General features: G+C 42.5%; 1 protein-coding gene across 1 annotated transcript in view; it reads left to right on the forward strand.

Annotated features, from left to right (window-relative positions):
* fbn1 (fibrillin 1) overlaps positions 1-18,139 on the forward strand; it is a 101,161-nt gene that overhangs the window by 37,761 nt on the left and 45,261 nt on the right. Inside the window, exons 17-30 of the mRNA XM_047362738.1 lie at positions 1,210-1,362; positions 4,670-4,723; positions 4,875-5,000; positions 5,091-5,216; positions 5,311-5,430; positions 5,672-5,809; positions 6,594-6,644; positions 6,766-6,891; positions 6,980-7,207; positions 7,291-7,416; positions 13,101-13,229; positions 14,199-14,324; positions 17,498-17,623; positions 17,716-17,838. Coding sequence (XP_047218694.1) covers positions 1,210-1,362; positions 4,670-4,723; positions 4,875-5,000; positions 5,091-5,216; positions 5,311-5,430; positions 5,672-5,809; positions 6,594-6,644; positions 6,766-6,891; positions 6,980-7,207; positions 7,291-7,416; positions 13,101-13,229; positions 14,199-14,324; positions 17,498-17,623; positions 17,716-17,838 — 1,752 coding nt within the window. The remainder of the gene's footprint in view (positions 1-1,209; positions 1,363-4,669; positions 4,724-4,874; positions 5,001-5,090; positions 5,217-5,310; positions 5,431-5,671; positions 5,810-6,593; positions 6,645-6,765; positions 6,892-6,979; positions 7,208-7,290; positions 7,417-13,100; positions 13,230-14,198; positions 14,325-17,497; positions 17,624-17,715; positions 17,839-18,139) is intronic.

The following is an 18,139-nucleotide window of genomic DNA, read 5'->3' on the forward strand; positions in this document are numbered from 1 at the left end:
GCCCTCACCTTGTTGTTACAAGACAACAGTTCTAAAAACATTTCTACCGTGCAGCCCTATTCCTGAAGTCATTTCCCTAATACATCTTACTTTTATAGTCAAATGGGATGAATAAATGTTTGTCTGTTAGTGTTTTGTTTATTTCCACAGTTGTTTTAGTTGCTATTTAGTCACTGCTGACGTTTTCAGATGTATCAATATTTTAATTGTCTGTATTTTCTAACACTGGATTTTACATTTTGCTCTGTTTCCAGAACCAGATTCATTTATGTCAGTACATGTAACAAGTAAACAGGTTTTGCTGTGAAGGTTGCGGCCATAAATGGATGTATTTTATTTGTTAAATTTGATTTGATCAGAATCAGAATTGATATTTATTGCCAAGTACATTTTCACATGCAAGGGATTTGACCTGGTGTAGCATGTGCATTTTAATAGAACAAAAGTAGAATAACATAAGACAAAATAGCAATAAAGTATAAAACCTAAGATATAAAATAAAACATTTGGAAAATTTAGGTTCTCAGGTTAATACAGTGGGCAAATAAATAAATGGTCGCCTGCTGATTCTGACATCCAACAAATCGAATTTCATGTCCCTGACTGAAATAAATATTTAAACTCCTACAACCCGTTCAGAGTTCTGCCTCTCATTGAATGGTTATTTTCCCACATCCACCAACAACTTTTCAAAAAACATCAGAGACATGAAAGCAGATCTGCTCAAGTGTTTCTGTCTTTCCCCACTAAAATTAATGCATCATAAAATTTGTGAACATTCTTTTGCTTCAATATTATAGTTATTTAATTAGACAAGGAAACCTCAATACAGTTGGTTGTGCAGTGTTGATTCATGTTTTTGTGTCTCTTTGTGTCTTGTGTTTATTGAAAACTAAATATTTTTGTGCATGTGCATTTTCAACATTCCAGCATTTCCCAAAATGATACTGCGTTATTATTTTTGAGATGTGTTGAAATGCTGTTGTTCTCTGGGTGGGTACTCATAGGGATGATATCAGTGCAGGAGAATGCCTTAAATCCCTGGAGAGTACGGATAGAACAGCCATTTGTTTTTGCTAGTGTGGATGTTTATTGTAGTTGCTAAATGTTCACTTGTGTTTGTCTATTTTCAACCACTTTTGAGATCTCTTTCCTCATTTTGGTTTCTCATACACATGCTGTTATGTTTCCCCCCCCAAAAAAAAACAGACACGCATATGCGCAGTTCTTGTTATGGTGACTACAAGCGAGGGAAATGTGTTCGTCCTTTATTTGGAGCTGTGACCAAGTCAGAGTGCTGCTGTGCCAGCACGGGGTACGCCTATGGAGAGCCCTGCCAACCCTGCCCACCAGAAAGCTCCGGTACTATTTAATACCCTACTTTTCTATCAGTGCTTTCAACTTTACTCATATCAGAGCCGCTTAATTATATTAACAGCTGAAACACTCCTTAGTGACCATTGTCTTGTTAAAAATCCAATTAAACAATTCCTAAATGATCTGTCTATCTGTCTGTCTGTCTGTTTATATACATGTTTACATTCCCTAAATTTTTCATCTTAGAAAAATAACAATAGTCGTTTTCTAACCATTGTTATTATTACCACAATGTCACTACTAAAGAGGGGGGACAATTGGTTTATTTCTATTAAATCAATGCTTTTTTGGCATAGTTGCATTATTTACAGACGTGTTTGTGGTCCTTATAGATTTTTAATTTGAAATAATTTAAAATTTTTTTAACTAGGCTTAAGTAAGCAGAAACTTAGCTAAACTAGGTAAGAGCGCCTGGTGGCCGGGTTGCTCCTCGTGGGACCCAGCCGGCCAAGCCCGAACGAGAGACGCAAGGCCATACCACAGTGGGCCCACCACCTGCAGGGGGAACCATGAGGGACCGGTGCAAAGAGGATTGGGCAGCGGACGAAGGTGGAGACCCCGACGGCCCGATCTCCCGATTCTTAGGCTGGCTCTAGGGGCGTGGAATATCACCTTGCCGGGGGGTAAGTAGCCTGAGCTTGTGCAGGAGGTCGAGAGATATCGACTATAAATAGTCGGACTCACCTCCACGCACTGCGTGGGCTCTGGAACCCAGCTCATTGAGAGAGGCTGGACTCTCTTCTACTTTGGAGTGGCCCGCGGGGAGAGGCGGCGAGCTGGGGTGGGTTTTCTTGTTGCCCCCCAGCTCAGCCGTCTCGTGTTTGGGTTTACTCCAGTGGATGAGAGGGTCGCAACCCTGTGCCTTCGAGTAGGGGACCTCTGACTGTCGTTTCGGCCTACGAGCCGAGTGGTAGTGCAGAGTACCCGGCCTTCTTGGCATCCCTGTTGGGGGTGCTGCATAGTGCCCCTCCTGGGGACTTTGTTATTCTGCTGGGGGACTTCAATGCCTATGTGGGAAACGACTGTGACACCTGGAGAGGCACAATTGGGAGGAATGGTCTCCCTGATCTGAATTCGAGTGGTGTTTTATTGTTGGACTTTTTTCCTAGTCACGGATTGTCCTTAATGATCACCATGTTCAAGCATAAGGGTGTTCATCAGTGCACTTGACACCAGGACACCCTAGGCAGGAGGTCGATGATCGACATTGTTGTCATGTCTTCAGACCTTTGGCCGCCTGTTTTGGATGCTCGGGTGAAGAGAGGGGCTGAGCTGTCCACTGATCACCACCTGGTGGTGAGTTGGATCTGCTGGAAGAGGAGAAAGCCAAACAGATTTGGAAGGTCCAAGCACATAGTGAGGGTCTGCTGGGAACTTTTGGCGGTGCCCTCAGCCAGGGATGTATTCAACTTCCTCCTTCGGGAGAGCTTTGACCAGATTCCGGTGGAGGTTGGAGACAGAGTCTGAGTGGACCATGTTTTCTGCGTCTATTGTCGATGCTGCCACCCGTAGCTGTGGCCGTGAGGTCTGCAGTGCCTGTTGCGACGGCAGTCCCCGAACCCAGTGGTGGACACCGGCATTAAGGAATGCTGTCAAGCTGAAGAAGGAGTCCTATCCGCTGTGGTTGTCTTGCGGGACTCCTGAGGCGGCTGACAGGTACCGTCAGGCCAAGTGTGCTGCGGCCCAGGCTGTAGCAGAGGTAGAAACTTGGGCCTGGGAGGAGTTCAGCGAGGCCATGGAGAAGGACTACCGGTTGGCCTCGAAGCGATTCTGGCAAACCGTCAGGCGCCAGGAGGGGGGAAGCAGCGCTTCGCCAACACTATTTACAGTGGTGGTGGGGAGCTGCAGACCTCAACTGGGGACATTATCGGGCGGTGGAATGAGTACTTTGAGGATCTCTTAAATCCTGCCATCACGCATTCCCTCGTGGAAGCGGCAGCTGCCGACTCGGGGTTGGACTCTTTCATCACCCAGGCTGAAGTCATGGACCTGGAGAAGGCATTCAACTGTGTCCCTCGTGGTGCCCTGTGGGGGTTGCTCCAGGAGTACGGAGTCCCACTCCAGGAGTGGGGCCCTTTATTAGAGGCCTCTGGTCTCTGCACTAGTGGAGCAGGGGTTTGGTCCGCATTGCTTGCACATGTCGGGCCTGTTCCCGGTGCATGTTGGACTCCGGCAGAGCTGCCCTTTGTCACCTGTCCTGTTCATAACTTTTATGAACAGGATTTCTAGGTGCAGCCAAGGGTCGGAGGGGGTCTGGTTTGGGGACCATGGATTTTGTCTCTTCTTTTTGCAGATGACATAGTCCTGCTGGCCCCCTCTAGCCAAGATCTACAGCATACACTGGGGTGGTTCACAGCAGAGTGTGAAGCAGCTGGGATGAAGATCAGCTCCTCCAAGTCCGAGGCCATGGTTTTTGACTGGCTTGTCCTCTTCAGGTTGGAGGGGAGTTCCTGCCTCAAGTGGAGGAGTTCAAGTATCTTGAGGTCTTATTCACGAGTGAGGGGGGAATGGAGCGGGAGATCGACAGATGGATTGGTGCGGCTGCTGCAGTGAAATGAGCTTCCTCCGTAGGGTGGCCGGGCACTCCCTTAGAGATAGGGTGGGGGGCTCGGCCATCCGGGAGGAGCTCAGAGTAGAGCAGCTGCCCCTCCACATCAAGAGGAGCCAGTTGAGGTGGCTTGGACATCTATACCAGATGCCTCCTGGACGGCTTCCTCGGAAGGTGTTCCAGGCACGTTCCACCGGGAGGAGGCCCAGGGAACAGCCTATGAAACGCTGGAGGGACTATGTCTCTAGGCTGGCCTAGGAACGCCTTGGACTCCCCCGGAGGAGCCGGAGGAGGTGTCTGGGGACAGGGAAGTCTGGGTGTCTCTACTGAGTCTGCTGCCCCCGTGACCCGGTCCCAGATGAAGCAGAAGACGAGTACGAGATGAGTACAGTTTAGCTTAGTCTGAACCTCAAATCACCTGCTTAGATTGCCTAAATGACATTTCTTCAGGTCGTGAAGTCTCAGTTAGGAGTGGTAAAACACAAGGCATACACAGCAACATCATTCATTCAGTTGCTTCTCATTAGTCCTGCCAGTTAAAGAGTTTAAATAAAAGGATACCAGAGGAACACCACATAAAAGGTGGTTTAGATACATTGAATCAAAAGTAGAATGTAGGTAAATGTAAAATGACATGGTATTAAACGTACAAACATTTTCTCAAACTTTGGTAAAAGTTATGCTTTATTAGCTGTTGTTAGTTCTTGGTTTTCTTCAACCAAAGTGTGTTGTGTTTTGTTGCAGCTGAGTTTCTGGCTCTGTGCCCCAGTGGTCCTGGCATAACAGGCGATGGGAGAGGTAAGGAGATTTACCCTGGATTCAACCATAACTGTTGTCCTGGTTAAACAAACAGCAACTACATGTCAAAAGGACAGTGCTGAGTCAGTTGAAAGTGGTTTTTGATCTGATCGTTTTACTCACATGTTCACCAGGTTCTTTGACTTTTCAGATATAAACGAATGTGCCCTCGACCCTGATATCTGTCAGAATGGAGTTTGTGAGAATATGTTGAGGACATACAAATGCACCTGCAATATAGGCTTTGAAGTGGACAACACAGGCAAAAACTGTATTGGTAGGTGAGCTTCAGTATAATTAAATGGAAGAAAATGTTAACAGAAGCCAGGATGAGGAAATTGATTGTATCTATTTGTTTTTCTTTTAGATATTGATGAGTGTCAAATAAACAGTCGGCATTGTGACAATGGCCTGTGCAGGAACACTCCCGGGAGTTTCACCTGTCAGTGTCCAAAAGGATATCGCTTTGACCCTAAAACGGATGTCTGCGAAGGTCAGACAAATGCTTATTCCTTCAATGCATCGCTATATATTCACTTTCTGTTTATGACCGTGTATTTAAGGGGAAAATCTGTTTGTGCACACAGATGTGGACGAGTGTGAATCCAGCCCCTGTATTAATGGAGGGTGCAAGAACAGCAAAGGGTCCTTTGTGTGTTTATGTTCAGTAGGCAGCACCTTGGACAACACTGGACTGGAGTGCATTGGTAAACAAAATTCATGTTTTCTTTCAACACCATGATCACAACTTTAAAGGAATCATATGCACTTTTTTCTCCAAGTTAAAGCATTTTTCCCAAGCTTTTTTGTGAGAATGTCTTCATATTTAAATTTGGACAAAAATTTACCTTGACAACTGATTAAAACATGGCATCACAGATTTGAAGCCACTTTACGTCATTCTGAAGAGCATTGTTATTTACAGTCAGATTTTACTTTATGAAACAGAGACGACGAAGAGCACCTGCTGGCTGAAGATAGTCAACAATCGCTGTGAAGTCAACATCAATGGAGCTACTCTCAAATCGCACTGCTGCGCCACACTGGGAGAAGCCTGGAACAGTCCCTGTGCTAAATGTGAAAAAGGTGATCACGGGTTTCTGTAATGTTAAGATATTAAGTGTTTCATGTGCAGCAGGAAATAGATTTTTAGATACATTTTTGCCAATTCTGTTACATTACATGTAAATTTTTAGATCTGTGTAAGGAAAGCATCTGTCATGCCAGTTAAGAAATTTGGTTTCTTATAATCTGTCTGTTAGACATGTGGGCTAATCGTTATTATCTAATATTACTATATATTGCACCCTCCACAATTTTTGGCATCCTGAGTAAAACATGGAATAATAGCTTAGTATTAATAATTAAATTTTATCTAAATACACTAACTTAAATTAAATTGAATTAATAAAAAAACTAGGTGATATATTTTCTTTATCAAAATTATTCCATATTAAATTAGATATACTGTAATTAAGTTGTAATAATATGGTAACAATTGAGTAACTGAATGATCTTTTTATATTTCCAGGTTTAACATCAAAAAAGTATGTCAGGATAATCACTGTATTTTAATTAACAATGCATTAGTTATTAGTTAATGCATTATTATTTACAAATAATTGCTGTAAATTAATTAAGTTGGTTCCTTCATTTTCAGCCTATGGAACAAATTTCCCCAGAATTGTAACTTGGACAAGCAAAGCTGGATGATAACCTGAGTTTATCTTAACCCCCACACATAGTGAGCAGGATGGTTACTTTTATTAGCTGAACATTAGCTTCATCAACCTGTAATGCCCTCTTTCTATTAGTTTTTATCAGATACCCCCACTAACTGTTATTGTATTTTGTCCCTTACTTTCCTCAGATCCAATCTGTGGTAAAGGCTTTGCCAGAGTCAGAGGAAATAACTGTGAAGGTAATGGGCTGCTGTGAGGACTTCATGATGCAGGACATTGTGCCTTCACCTTTTATTTGAGCAATGTGAAGGACTAACCTTGCTCTGGTTGTTGCTTTCATTTCTCTCGGCTGACTCTCAGACGTGGACGAATGTCAAGTGTTTCCGGGTGTGTGCATTAATGGCAAGTGTGTCAACACACAGGGCTCCTTTTTCTGCCAGTGCCCTCCAGGAATGACTGTTGACATCAGTGGAAGGATGTGCATTGGTAAACATTTCTTTTTGTCACTCAGTGATGTATGCTAGTTTAAATTCAGATATCTAATGCATATTAACAATGCTTCTATGATTAAAAGACCTGCGTACAGAGCACTGCTACCTTACTCACGACGATGACCGCTGTGGGACACCTATATCAGGGAAACACAGGGTGGATGCCTGCTGCTGCTCAGTTGGCGTTGCCTGGGGCCCTGAATGTGATGAATGTCCAGAACAGGGTACACCAGAATTTAACCAGCTATGTCCTCGGGGCCCAGGCTTCTCGCACAGAGGGGACTTCATCAATGGCAGACCCTTCCTCAAAGGTATTGCACTGTTTGTAGACTCTAACCTAAAAAGTCCCCTTAGTTTAACTCTAACCAGTGTCTTCTTCTGCTTTATACTTCAGACATAAATGAATGCAGGATGATAAACACCCTGTGCTCTAATGGGAAGTGCAGAAACACCATCGGCAGTTTCCGTTGTCGCTGTGATAACGGGTATGCTCTGGACTCGGATGAGAGGAATTGTACTGGTGAGCGTCTTTGTGAAAGTTATCAGACAAAAGTGTGCAACATCTGTTTAATGTTGTCATCCATCCATCCATCCATCCATCCATCCATTCAATTCAATTCAGTTTTATTTATATAGCGCCAATTCACAACACGTTGTCTCAAGGCACTTCACAACAGTCAGGTACAATTGAACAGTGCAGTCGGAGTTAGCTTTTTATTCAAGTCGGAGTTAGCTTTTTATTCAAATTGGATAAAAAGTTTTTCTATCTAAGGAAACCCAGCAGATTGCATCCAGTCAGTGACTTGCAGCATTCCCTCCTGCCGGATGAGCATGTAGAGACAGTGGACAGTCACTGGCGTTGACTTTGCAGCAATCCCTCATACTGAGCATGCATGTAGCGACAGCGGAGAGGAAAAACTCCCTTTTAACAGGAAGAAACCTCCAGCAGAACCAGGCTCAGTGTGAGCGGCCATCTGCCACGACCGACTGGGGGTTTGAGAGAACAGAGCAGAGACACAAAAAGAACACAGAAGCACTGATCCAGGAGTACTTTCTATGGGAAGGAAAAGTAAATGTTAATGGATGTAGCTCCTTTAGTCGTTTCACCTAGAAAGAAAGAACAGATAAACTCTGAGCCAGTTTTCAAGGTTAGAGTCTGAAAGAGAGCACATATAATTAGTTACAGTAAAAGCTCAGTCAATTTCCATGTCTAGGAGAGAGAAAGGGTTAAACACTAAAAGACAGGGCTATATGGATCATTGGTAGAGGGTGAGCATTAAGTTGTTGCCAGCAGAAGCTCGGATGATGCCCCTCTCCAGAAAGGTGTCACAAGTAGACACAGAGTCAGGCCAGGTGTAGCTTCTAGGAAGAGAATAGAGAGAACAAAGTTAAAAGCTGAAATAACAGCAAACAATGCAAAACTGGAGAGCAGTGTGAGAATGTAGTGAAGAGGGTGAAAGTGGTCGTTATGTCGTCCAGCAGCCTAAGCCTATAGCAGCATAACTACACAGATAGTTTCAGTTCAGATTATTTAGTTAAACGGCGCTTATTTACAACAATGTCGTCTCAAGGCACCTCACAAAGGGTCCCACTGATGGTCATTGTTATACTAAAAACCACAATGATTGGGATATCTCCCTCTGTCAGACTGATTATAACCATTGGAAAAGAGAAGGGGTCATACAGGTAGCAGAAATGGAGGGTGTGTTTGCACCTCCATCATAACTGAGCCAGTTTAGGCTAAACCTGACTCCCCCTTACTCCAACCAACAGGGAGGGAAGAAGACTGAGGTAAAAAATAAGGAAGATAGCTCAGGATGAACTAAGCCACTCTAACTATAAGCTTTATCAAAACGGAAAGTTTTAAGCCTAGCCTTAAAAGTAGACAGGGTGTCTGCCTCACGGACTAAAACTGGGAGCTGGTTCCACAGGAGAGGAGCCTGATAACTAAAAGATCGGCCTCCCATTCTACTTCAAAGACTCTAGGAACCTCCAGTAAACCTGCAGTCTGAGAACGAAGTGCTCTGTTAGGAACATATGGAACAATCAGATCTCTGATGTATGATGGAGCTAGATCATTAAGGGCTTTATATGTGAGGAGGAGAATTTTAAATTCCATTCTGGATTTAACAGGGAGCCAATGAAGGGAAGCTAAAATAGGAGAAATAAGATCTCTCTTTTTAATTTTCATCAGAACTCTTGCTGCAGCATTTTGAATCAGCTGAAGGCTTTTAACTGCAGTTTGTGGACATCCTGATAGTAACGAATTACAATAGTCCAGCCTTGAAGTAACAAATTCATCCATCCATCCATCCATCCATCCATCCACTCAAAGCTAAGCTTGAGATCATTTAATCCATTATGTATTTTGTATTTTGCCAAAAAACTGTGAAAACTATAAATTTTAATCAGGAAAAGTCTTGAATTTGGATATGAAAAATTGGCAGAAACTATTTGAAGAACAATATTCAGGAATCAGTAGTTCAAAATACTTTTGGACGTGGGCTCAGCTTCTATATTTTACTTAGGAGTCTGCAGCTAATTTCACCTCTGCTGTCTTTCAACAAGTTTAGCCTTTCTTCGTCGGTTCCGCACACTCAATCTTTCTGCCAACACTAATCACAGTTAAGCGATGTTAAACCATTACCTACACTCAACTCATTCAATCTAATGGGAATCTGGCTGCTGTGGATATGTTGGAACTGGTCCCACACTGTCTGGTAACTCCATTTCTGCAGAGCTGAAATATGCACATGACTTGAGCTTTAAATGGCATTACAGTTTATGTATTCTGAACTATTGTAAGCCTACGTAAATCAGCAGTAAGTAAATTATACCTGGGACGTGTACACCTGATGCCAAAGCTTTTAGACTGGGGAGGAGTCTGAGAGGGGAGCCATCTTATTTTTGTTTAGCTTGACTTTATGGTGGTCTTTTTGTACAGCAGTCTCTTCTCAGATAATTTGTACTTTTATGATCCATTTGCTCTGCACGCAAACCTTCTACTGTGGCCTTTTATGCTATTTTTTTTAAAGATAATAAGCTATAAATAGTAGACACTATACTGTCAAATTTATTGGGCCAGCCCTCCAAATCATTGTATTCAGGTGTCCCACTAACTTCCTTGGCCTTAGGTGTAGAAAATCCAGCACCTAGACATGCAGACTTCTACAAAAATTTGTTAAAGAATGGGTCGCTCTGAGGTGCTCAATGAATTAAAATGCACTACTGTAATAGTGCAGTAGGGCCAGTCATGAACTTCCCTTGCTAACTCAGCCACAGAAAAATCACAGAGTGGTGGACAGTGTATGTTGAGATCCACAGTGTACAGAAGTCGCTAACTGTCCGCAGAATAAACAGCCGTAGACCTCCAAACTTTATATGGCTTTTAGATTAGATCATAAACAATGTGCATTGAGCTTCATGTAATGGATTTCAATTGTTGAGCATCTGCATCCAAGCCTTGCCTTGCCTAGTGCAACGCAAGGCATCAGATGCAGTCTAGGGCAGTGAGAACGTGTTCTCTTGGGTGACACATTATGCCTCTACAGTGCCTTGCGAAAGTATTCGGCCCCCTTGAACTGGTCTACCTCTTGCTACATTTCAGGCTTCAAACATAAAGATATAAAATTCACATTTTTTGTGAAGAATAAACAACATGTGGGACACAATCGTGAAGTGGAATAAAATTTATTGGATGTGTCAAACGTTTTTAACAAGTAAAAACTGAAAAGTGGGGCGTGCAATATTATTCAGCCCCCTTGCATTAATACTTTGTAGCGCCACCCTTTGCTGCAATTACAGCTGCAAGTTGCTCGGGGTATGTCTCTATCAGTTTTGCACATCGAGAGACTGAAATTCTTGCCCATTCTTCCTTGCAAAACAGCTCGAGCTCAGTGAGGTTGGATGGAGAGCGTTTGTGAACTGCAGTCTTCAGCTCTTTCCACAGATTCTCGATTGGATTCAGGCCCGGACTTTGACTTGGCCATTCCAACACCTGGATACGTTTATTTGTGAACCATTCCATTGTAGATTTTGCTTTATGTTTTGGATCATTGTTTGTTGGAAGATAAATCTCCGTCCCAGTCTCAGGTCTCTTGCAGACTCCAACAGATTTTCTTCCAGAATGGTCCTGTATTTGGCCCCATCCATCTTCCCATCAATTTTGACCATCTTCTCTGTCCCTGCTGACGAAAAGCAGGCCCAAACCATGATGCTGCCACCACCATGTTTAACAGTGGGGATGGTGTGTTCAGGGTGATGAGCTGTGTTGCTTTTACACCAAACATATCGTTTTGCATTGTGGATTTTGGTTTCATCTGACCAAAGCACCTTCTTCCACATGTTTGGTGTGTCTCCCAGGTGGCTTGTGGCAAACTTTAAACAAGACTTTTTTTTGGATATCTTTGAGAAATGGTTTTCTTCTTGCCACTCCTCCATAAAGGCCAGATTTGTGCAGTGTACGACTGATTGTTGTCCTATGGACAGACTCTCCCACCTCAGCTGTAGATTTCTGCAGTTCATCCAGAGTGATCATGGGCCTCTTGGCTGCATCTCTGATCAGTCTTCTCCTTGTTCAAGATGAGAGTTTAGAGGGACGGCCGGGTCTTGGTAGATTTGCAGTGGTCTGATACTCCTTCCATTTCAATATGATTGCTTGCACAGTGCTCCTTGGGATGTTTAAAGCTTGGGAAATCTTTTTTATCCAAATCCAGCTTTAAACGTCTCCACAACAGTATCTTGGACCTGCCTGGTGTGTTCCTTGGTCTTCATGATGCTCTCTGCGCTTTGAACAGAACCCTGAGACTATCACAGAGCAGGTGCATTTATACGGAGACTTCATTACACACAGGTGGATTCTGTATATCATCATCAGTCATTCGGGACAACATTGGATCATTCAGAGATCATCACTGAACTTCTGGAGTGAGTTTGCTGCACTGAAAATAAAGGGGCCGAATAATATCGCACGACCCACTTTTCAGTTTTTACTTGTTAAAAACGTTTGACACATCCAATAAATTTCATTCCACTTCACGATTGTGTCCCACTTGTTGATTCTTCACAAAAAATGTGAATTTTATATCTTTATGTTTGAAGCCTGAAATGTGGCAAGAGGTTGACCAGTTCAAGGGGGCCGAGTACTTTCGCAAGGCACTGTATGTCTGGCAATCCAATATATGAAATATCTGGGTTTAGACTTCTTGTTCCTAACTTGCTGGGAACAGTTCCTCTTCCAATTGCACAAAGCAAAGTCAATATTGTTAAACGTTGCCACAAAAACACTCCTACACCTTGTGGAAAGCCTTCCTAGAAGAGTTAAAGCTTTTATAGCTGCAAAGGGTGGGTCGATATTCTATTGAATCCTATGAATTAAGTATGGGATGTCACTCACAAGCTTAGGTATGTGTGGCCCTGAGTGATCTAATACATTTGGCAATAGAGTGTATTTAAAAAAAGCTTTGAACCCCATGAAACACAGAATCTTACCAAAAAAAGAAGACAAATATGTAATTTGATTAAAAGTACCACCTAGTATTTACATTAAATAATGAGAAATCTGACTTGTTAAATACAATGTGTGGCATCCCTCAAGGTTCTGTATTGGATCAAAGGTTTTTTTGGTTAAAACATCACTGATTTGTTGTGTATTAAAGTTGTTTTTTGTTGATAATGCAAGTATGTTTTCAAAAGGAAAAACTCGTCAATCTGTTTATGATGAAAGAACTGAATTTAAAAAGATGGTATGAAAAAACATGATTATTTAAGTTAAATGAAAACACATGTAAATAATAAAATATGTTGTAAATTGGGATCAAAGGTTTTTTTGGTTAAAACATCACTGATTTGTTGTGTATTAAAGTTGTTTTTTGTTGATAATGCAAGTATGTTTTCAAAAGGAAAAACATGTCAATCTGTTTATGATGAAAGAACTGAATTTAAAAAGATGGTATGAAAAAACATGATTATTTAATTTAAATGAAAACACATATAAATAATAAAATATATTGTAAATTACAGAATATTACATTATAAACATTAGCTCGTTATTCACATTGTATGAATTGTTAGAGTTCAAAGTATTTATGTATGATGATTGGGTTGTTTCTTTTTTACTTGGCAAATGGCCAAAATAAATAAACTGACTGAACTTCAAAGAAAAAGTCTAATCTGTACTTCTTCTTTTTCCCTACCTTCCTGCAGACATAGACGAGTGCCGAATATCTCCAGACCTTTGTGGTCAGGGCAGATGTGTTAACACACTTGGAGATTTTGAGTGTGAATGCTTTGAAGGCTACGAGAGTGGCTTTATGATGATGAAAAACTGCATGGGTGAGTAATGAACCTATTTAAAAAGCATACATCATCAGATGAGCACTGCTTCTTCTAATTATTTGAATAATATGCAGAAATGGCTAATTTATGTACGATCATTTCATTTGTGAGCACAAGTGATCTTTTCAACACTCAGCCTACACACTAAGTTAAAGCAGTAGGATCTGAACTTAGGGACCTATTACATCTAGTAATAGTCTTCAGCTACAGGGAGGACCTACAACACAGTGCCAGCACCAAATCACAACCCAGCCATCTACACTCCCTTTAGGGTCATAAACTCCTGATGAGGTGCTTATAAGCACCCATGCCAGACCTGGAGCAGCCCGCTCTTAGGGTTGGTGATGTAATCTAATATTAACAGGCTGTTTTTATTCACATGTAGATATATATTGAAGCAAAATGAGTCAAAATCATTCTGTCACTTGATATGTGGGTGGAAAAGTCCCAGTTTAGACTGCCCAAATTTTATCACAAAGGGTCTCAAGGTTGGTCCAATTTTAGAATTATGAAAAGATAATCCACAGAACTGGACCTTCACATGAAGCAAATCAGCTGGCCGCCATCATAGATCAAAAAGGCTTTGTATTTTATATTTCTGTACTGGTCAGTCATTGCTGGCATTGAATTAAACTTTCTAGATAATTATGCACATGTAATGGAGACTGTTTTCATCAGACCAAAATTGGCAAGATGAAAGCTCCTTACATCTGTGGGAATATAAGTAGTTGGAAAGGCAAGTTAGGAGTGCAGTATTGTAATCCTTCATCCAGTTCAGTAGACAAAACATATAAACAGGCAGTACTTTCTGGCTGTCAACACATCAGACTTTCTTAAACTAGCCTAAAATATTCAGCTCAGGTAATATTATCAGAAATTAAAAGCCATGAAACAAATATTTAAGCAGGCCAGCCTGGGCTCTTACCTTATCTGTGAGTTTGCCTGTGTGTGTTCCTCTGTTGTCAGACATTGATGAATGTGAGAGGAACCCTCTCCTGTGCCGAGGAGGTGAATGTGCAAACACTGAGGGCAGCTTCCAATGCATCTGCCCCGATGGACATGAGATCGCCCCTGATGGCTCAGCATGTCTAGGTGAGCAATAGAATAATTTTATTTTGTTCCTTTTCTTTTCTCTTCCTTCTTTTAGGGATTTGTGGTAGGATGCATAATTTCCTGATGATGGTGATCAGAATGTAGGGAATGGCTGAGTGGGGCTGTCATCACAGAGAAGGAAAGATGCACGCTGGGTCATCTGGCTTTGTTTCTTTCTTTGTGTGTGGCCTCATGGAGCCTTATCTGAGCAACGCCTCCTAATGTGTGTAATGTCAATGCATCAGTGTGAATGTGGACATTTAAGTTGGACCTTCTTAAATTGGGGAAAACTCCATTTTAGTAACAGACGTTTTGAAGATAAGCTCCGCGGTGGCAAGGCTTTGGGGGTGGATGAGATCCGCCCTGAGTACCTCAAGTCTCTGGATGTTGTAGGGGTCATGGTTGACACGCCTCTTCAACATTGCGTGGCGGTCGGGGACAGTGCCTCTGGACTGGCAGACTGGGGTGGTGGTCCCCCTTTATAAGAAGGGGGACCGGAGGGTGTGTTCCAACTACAGGGGGATCACACTCCTCAGCCTCCCTGGTAAGGCCTACGCCAGGGTATTGGAGAGGAGAGTCCGGCCAATAGTCGAACCTCGGCTTCAGGAGGAACAGTGTGGTTTTCGTCCCAGCCGTGGAACACTGGACCAGCTCTATACCCTCTACAGGGTGCTCGAGGGTTCATGGGAGTTTGCCCAACCGGTTCACATGTGTTTTGTGGACCTGGAGAAGGCATTCGACTGTGTCCCTCGTGATGCCCTGTGGGGGGTGCTCCAGGAGTATGGAATCGGGGGCCCTTTATTAGGGGCCATCCGGTCCCTGTACGAGCGGAGCAGGAGTTTGGTCCGCATTGCCGGCACTAAGTCGGACCTGTTCCCAGTGCATGTTGGACTCTGGCAGGGCTGCCCTTTGTCGCCGGTCCTGTTCATAACTTTTATGGACAGGATTTCTAGACGCAGCCAAGGGCCGGAGGGGGTCTGGTTTGGGGACCAGTGGATTTCGTCTCTTCTTTTTGCGGATGACGTGGTCCTGCTGGCCCCCTCTAGCCAAGACCTACAGCATGCGCTGTGGCGGTTCGCAGCCGAGTGTGAAGCGGCTGGGATGAGGATCAGCTCCTCCAAGTCCAAGGCCATGGTTCTCGACCGGAAAAGGGTGGCTTGTCCTCTTCAGGTTGGAGGGGAGTTCCTGCCTCAAGTGGAGGAGTTTAAGTATCTCGGGGTCTTGTTCACGAGTGAGGGAAGAATGGAGCGGGAGATTGACAGACGGATCGGTGCAGCTGCCACAGTAATGGGGGCGCTGTGCCAGTCCATTGTGGTGAAGAGAGAGCTGAGCCGAAAAGCAAAGCTCTCAATTTACTGGTCGGTCTACGTTCCTACCCTCACCTATGGCCATGAACTTTGGGTCATGACCGAAAGAACGAGATCACGGATACAAGCGGCTGAAATGAGCTTCCTCCGTAGAGTGGCCGGGCACTCCCTTAGAGATAGGGTGAGGAGCTCGGCCATCCGGGAGGAGCTCGGAGTAGAGCCGCTGCTCCTCCACATTGAGAGGAGCCAGTTGAGGTGGCTCGGGCATCTATACTCGATGCCTCCTGGACGCCTTCCTCGGGAGGTGTTCCAGGCACGTCGCACCGGGAGGAGGCCCAGGGGACGGCCCAGGACACGCTGGAGGGACTATGTCTCTCGGCTGGCCTGGGAACGCCTTGGGCTCCCCCTGGAGGAGCTGGAGGAGGTGTCTGGAGAGAGGGACGTCTGGGCGTCTCTGCTGAGTCTGTTGCCCCCGCGACCCGGTCCTGGATAAGCGGAAGACGACGAACGAACGAACGAGCGTTTTGAAGATAAAAGATTTTTCTGCATTTCATTTGTATTTGAAATTTCTTTTTCCACTGCTATACATGTTTTACTTTTAATTACTATTTTGTTTTTTGAATTATATTTAGAGCTTTCAAACTTGTTCATCTACTCTTTTGATATAAACTGAGGTCGTTTTGTTGCCAGTTTAATTCCGAAATAATTTTACTCATTTCTAGGTACAATGTTGCTCTGTGGATTAAGATTGCATTAATCTTGGCTTGTAAAAACTCATAACCACAATTCCTCAACCATACATTGTCCTTAATTGGCAGAATTGTCATTCTGCTGTGGTAAAATTTGTATGAGCTAATCTTGACTATAGTGCCTACATTGAATTAATTTTTATAGAGTTTTATTGAGTAGATGCTGCTCTGTTGATGCATTTTATAACAAACCAATGAGAATTTTCAGTGTCCAACAAAAGACAAAATAAACTAAATTCTGTGTAGATTTCCTAGTTTTGTTTTAGAATATTTGAAAAACAGCTGTCATAGCATATTGGAATGATAATATATAATTTTTACTTAGAGGTATGTATTAAGTGAACTGAAACATTTTAGAAAGCATAGCCAAAAGCAGAAGGAAAAATCCTTGATGTCTGATTTGCAATAAATGGATCATGATGTGAAGGTGAAGTTGGGTAAAGGAAAGGAATGAGAAATTAGATTATCACGCTTTGATATGGTACTTTGATGTAAAAGTAATCTGCACATCTCAACAAGATGTTGTAAATAAGCATGCATTACCATTAGCACTAAGCATAGCTGAACAGTTTTTAGTTTTCATTCATGTCTGTTAAATGGGAAAACAAGTCAGAATTGTTGTTCAAAAAACAAAACCATTAGCAAAAATACTGTGTTTTAAGTTAGGTGAGAAACAAATGTTAGAAGCTGTAGCCATGTTAAGGAGGTAGAGAGAAATAAAATAAAATAAAATAACAGACCTCTGTGTTGTATTTTTATTACATGCAAACTACAATGAGTCCTGCAGCAAAGCTATCTACCTCAGGAGGTTTTTAGCCATGTGCTAAACATTAAGGCAAATATTGTACTTAGATAGCATATCAAAGACTTTTGATATGAGATATTGATGTATATTTTGATGTCTTTCTTGGTCTATTATTTTAATTGTGTCTTGTGAATATTGTTTTACATTCCTTTAGTTGAATGCATATATCGTTGATGGTAGGATACAGTATGTTTAATTATTGCCATCTATCTTTGTTTTTTTTTTTATTCTACTCAATGGACCATTTCATGTTTTTTTTTCCATTTTATTTTAAGTTTTTCCAGTTATCATCATGGCTTTGTTCTTTTCCAGATATAAATGAATGTGAGTTGAGTGACAGGTTGTGCAGGAACGGTCAATGTGTCAATATGATCGGCCGCTACCAGTGTACGTGCAACACGGGCTACAAATCCAGTGAGGACAGGCTGGACTGTGTTGGTACGTAGTAAAATAAGTAACTGGTCACTTGTTAATATAGAATCTTTCTGCTTGGTTGATTTTTTTACTCATCTTGTTTTTCTGCTGCTCAGATATTGACGAGTGTACGATTGAAAACGGTGGATGTGAGTCTTTTTGCACAAACTCAGAGGGCAGCTATGAGTGCAGCTGCAGCAGCGGCTATGCTCTTATGCCTGATCTTAGAACCTGCACTGGTAAGTAGTTGTATTTTGTTATTTTAATGTATATTTAAGTATTTCAATGGAATTCCCTTACTTTTAGATTGTACAGTTTGCATATTTAGTTCGACTTTGTCTTATGTCGAGATGTAACTTTAAAAGCTGCTTCATCTTCACTAACATCTTCTATACCTCAAAGTTTCTTCGTTTACAAAGTTACAGATGTGCTTCTACATTTCTAAGGCAGTCAGTTCTAAGAGTAGTAATAGCACACCATACTGTAGGTATCATGTTACTATGTGGTTAAAGAAAACCTGCACTCAAAATGTAAACCACA

Source organism: Girardinichthys multiradiatus, chromosome 4 (assembly GCF_021462225.1).
Source record: "Girardinichthys multiradiatus isolate DD_20200921_A chromosome 4, DD_fGirMul_XY1, whole genome shotgun sequence".
Taxonomy (NCBI): Eukaryota; Metazoa; Chordata; class Actinopteri; order Cyprinodontiformes; family Goodeidae; genus Girardinichthys; species Girardinichthys multiradiatus.